Genomic DNA, 2,770 nt, shown 5'->3' with positions numbered 1-2,770 from the left:
CTCTTTCTCACCCTGTTACAAATATATTTATAAAAATTCAAGTTCAGAACAAAAAAATCATGGTTTAGATATGTGCGCACAACAACCACAAAATTTCACAGAACAAATATAAAGTGATACAAACCACTCGCAATGGATATCCATAATAATTTAGCGAGACAGGGGTAGTAGTGCCTGCTGCCTGTCTAGGATGGTGATACTTGCATGATGCACCAAATTTGCATGATCCCGTTCTCATATAATACTGCAGTTTAGGTATAAGCAGAAGATATAATCAATACATAAGGAAAGCAAGTGATTTTGAAGACAATCAAAACAAAATAGAACTCAACTTCACTCCGTCACTATCTACAGTTCGACCGCGTTTTCATCCCGGTTCGAGGACTTAAAAGCAGTTGAACAATGAGTCAAAGGTCTCGCCGGTTTAATTTCCGGTTCAGTTTTTAAAACATTACTCAACAAATGCAATATTTATTATAGATATAAATGCAAGATAGAATTGAGCCGAAGCAGAATTAAATACCTGGCACACTGGCTGTCCAACTCGTTCAGGATACTCCCCTGCAATCCTAGCAGCTCCAATAACCTAAACAACACAGACAAATCCCCAAAATTTCAATCAATATGTCCAATGCAAACAACCTCAATCTCATACAATTAACTGAAATTAACTGATACTAAAACTTAATGAGTAAAACAAAACGCAACCTCACCAGTAAAAAAAAACGTCATCACAATTTAAAGCTCAACTCTAACAAACAACACACACACAAAAGATCAAACACATTCACAGAACAAAAACACACTCGATCAAATCAAGAACAACACAAACAAAACCCTTGAAGCAAAAACCTTAAAAACCAAAAATTTACCGCGCCACGGTCACGTGGATGGTTAAACCGACACCGAGAACCATAACCGCAAAAACCTGTCCTCAAATAATAGATACAATCAGCTTCATCAGGTCTTTGAGGATACGATTCACCACCAACTAATCCATACCCTGCTACATTCACAAAATCAAACATCAAATTCACTTCCATTACACTCCACATTCTACACAAACCTCAAATCGAAAACCAAAAAAAAAATATTGAACAAAAAATAATAATCAAAAGGGAACGAAATTGAGAATGCAGATAGAATCACCTTCAAGAGTTGTATCTCCTCCACCGACGTTCCATTCCGGCGTCGGATCAGACTGCGACCCTTCGTTAGTCCGGCCGTACCGTTCCATTGTACGGACCAAACGGTGGAAAAAAAGGGTGCAATCTGGAAAAGTTTCGAACCCTCAAAACACAGAAATTAAAGGTTCCGATCAAAAACGTGTGAATGAAGGAACTAGAGTGAGAAACAGGTTCGGATTTCTGGGGTTTCTCTCTCTTACTCTCTCTCTCTCTCTTTCTCTCTCTTTCACACACACAACACACAAACACAGTTCTCTGTTTCTTCTATTCTACACTGCTTTGGTTTCTCTTTCTCTCTCTATTTTCTCTTTCCGTTTCAAAGCGTTTTTTTAATTAAAATTAATTAATAATAATAAATTTTGGTCCTCTTTTTTTCTTTATTTCTTTCTATGACTTACTTTGGAGAGTCTCCTTTTATTGGTGGGAGATATAGTTGGTTTATTTTTATGTATACGCGCCAAACACCTTAGAAAATTACCAAAAAAACATTATTAGTATTTATTATCAGTTGCTCTATTAGGAATTAAAGATCTATCTATATTAATTGTTTTTTTTGACAGAATCTATCTATATTAAATTAATTAAATCTAACTAAGATTGAAAATATTATAGCCAAGATTTTTTTTAAAAAAAATAGCATTTAAGAGAAAGTTAAATTACATGCTGTTTAGATTAGGAGATGCTTAATTTTTTAATCAAAATATTTAAGACAGAATTAAATAAGAAGCTGATTTAATTTTTAGATTAATAATTATTATAAAAATATTTAAAACAAAAATAAATAAGATGATTATGGGATTAATATTTATTATTAGTATTTATTATGATTGCTTTATTAATAATTATAAATCTATATTAGATCTATGAAAGATTTAAAAATATTTAAGACAGAAAACCATTTAAAAAGCATTTAAGACAATTAAATCAGATGATGTTCAGATTAGGAGATTCTTAATTTTTTTATGAAAACATTTAAGACAAAATTAAATAAGAATCTGATTAAATTTGTAGATTATTAATTATTATCAAAATGTTTAATACAAAATTAAATAAGACGACTATGAGATTAGTAGATTTTATTTTTTATAAAATATTTTTAAAAAAATTATATTAATCTAAATTTTTATCAAACTATTTGAAAGAAAAATAAATAAGAAAATGGTGAGATTATTATATTCTGAATTTTTAATAAATAATTCAAAACAGAATTATATAGGAAGCTGATTAGATTAGTAGATTCTGAATTTATTTATTTTCATTAGAGTGTAACAATACAGTAGTTGAATAAGAATATGCAAGGTAACCAACAAAACAAAACAAAAACAAACGAGTGTAAGATTTTTTGGTCATCGATGAAAAGGGTTTCTAAAATGTCTTTAAACTTTAGGTACCGTTTGTGGTCGTGCACAAGTGCTGTTGTGAGAGTCAATACACAGCATGATATGACAGATTTGTCCTTTTGTATATTATAATTAATACAAAAGGTCATGTCGACGTTGATTAATAACCAATTAATTATCAGCAAAAAGTATTAGCGAAAAGTATTAGCCAATTAATTAATCCGGATGGCCATGGGCTGGTGT

At 30.9% G+C, this 2,770-nt stretch overlaps 1 protein-coding gene across 1 annotated transcript in view; it reads right to left on the bottom strand.

Moving 5' to 3' along the window:
• The window catches only part of LOC101500145 (zinc finger CCCH domain-containing protein 34), a 4,767-nt gene extending 3,245 nt beyond the window's left edge, over positions 1-1,522 (bottom strand). The window contains exons 1-4 of the mRNA XM_073363765.1: positions 1,150-1,522; positions 873-1,003; positions 524-586; positions 128-244 (exon numbers count right to left, since the gene is read on the bottom strand). Coding sequence (XP_073219866.1) covers positions 128-244; positions 524-586; positions 873-1,003; positions 1,150-1,237 — 399 coding nt within the window. The 5' untranslated portion in view covers positions 1,238-1,522. The remainder of the gene's footprint in view (positions 1-127; positions 245-523; positions 587-872; positions 1,004-1,149) is intronic.
• Positions 1,523-2,770: the final 1,248 nt, after the last annotated feature.

Source organism: Cicer arietinum, chromosome 7 (genome assembly GCF_000331145.2).
Source record: "Cicer arietinum cultivar CDC Frontier isolate Library 1 chromosome 7, Cicar.CDCFrontier_v2.0, whole genome shotgun sequence".
Classification (NCBI taxonomy): domain Eukaryota; kingdom Viridiplantae; phylum Streptophyta; class Magnoliopsida; order Fabales; family Fabaceae; genus Cicer; species Cicer arietinum.
This window is presented reverse-complemented; position numbering and strand designations above follow the sequence as displayed.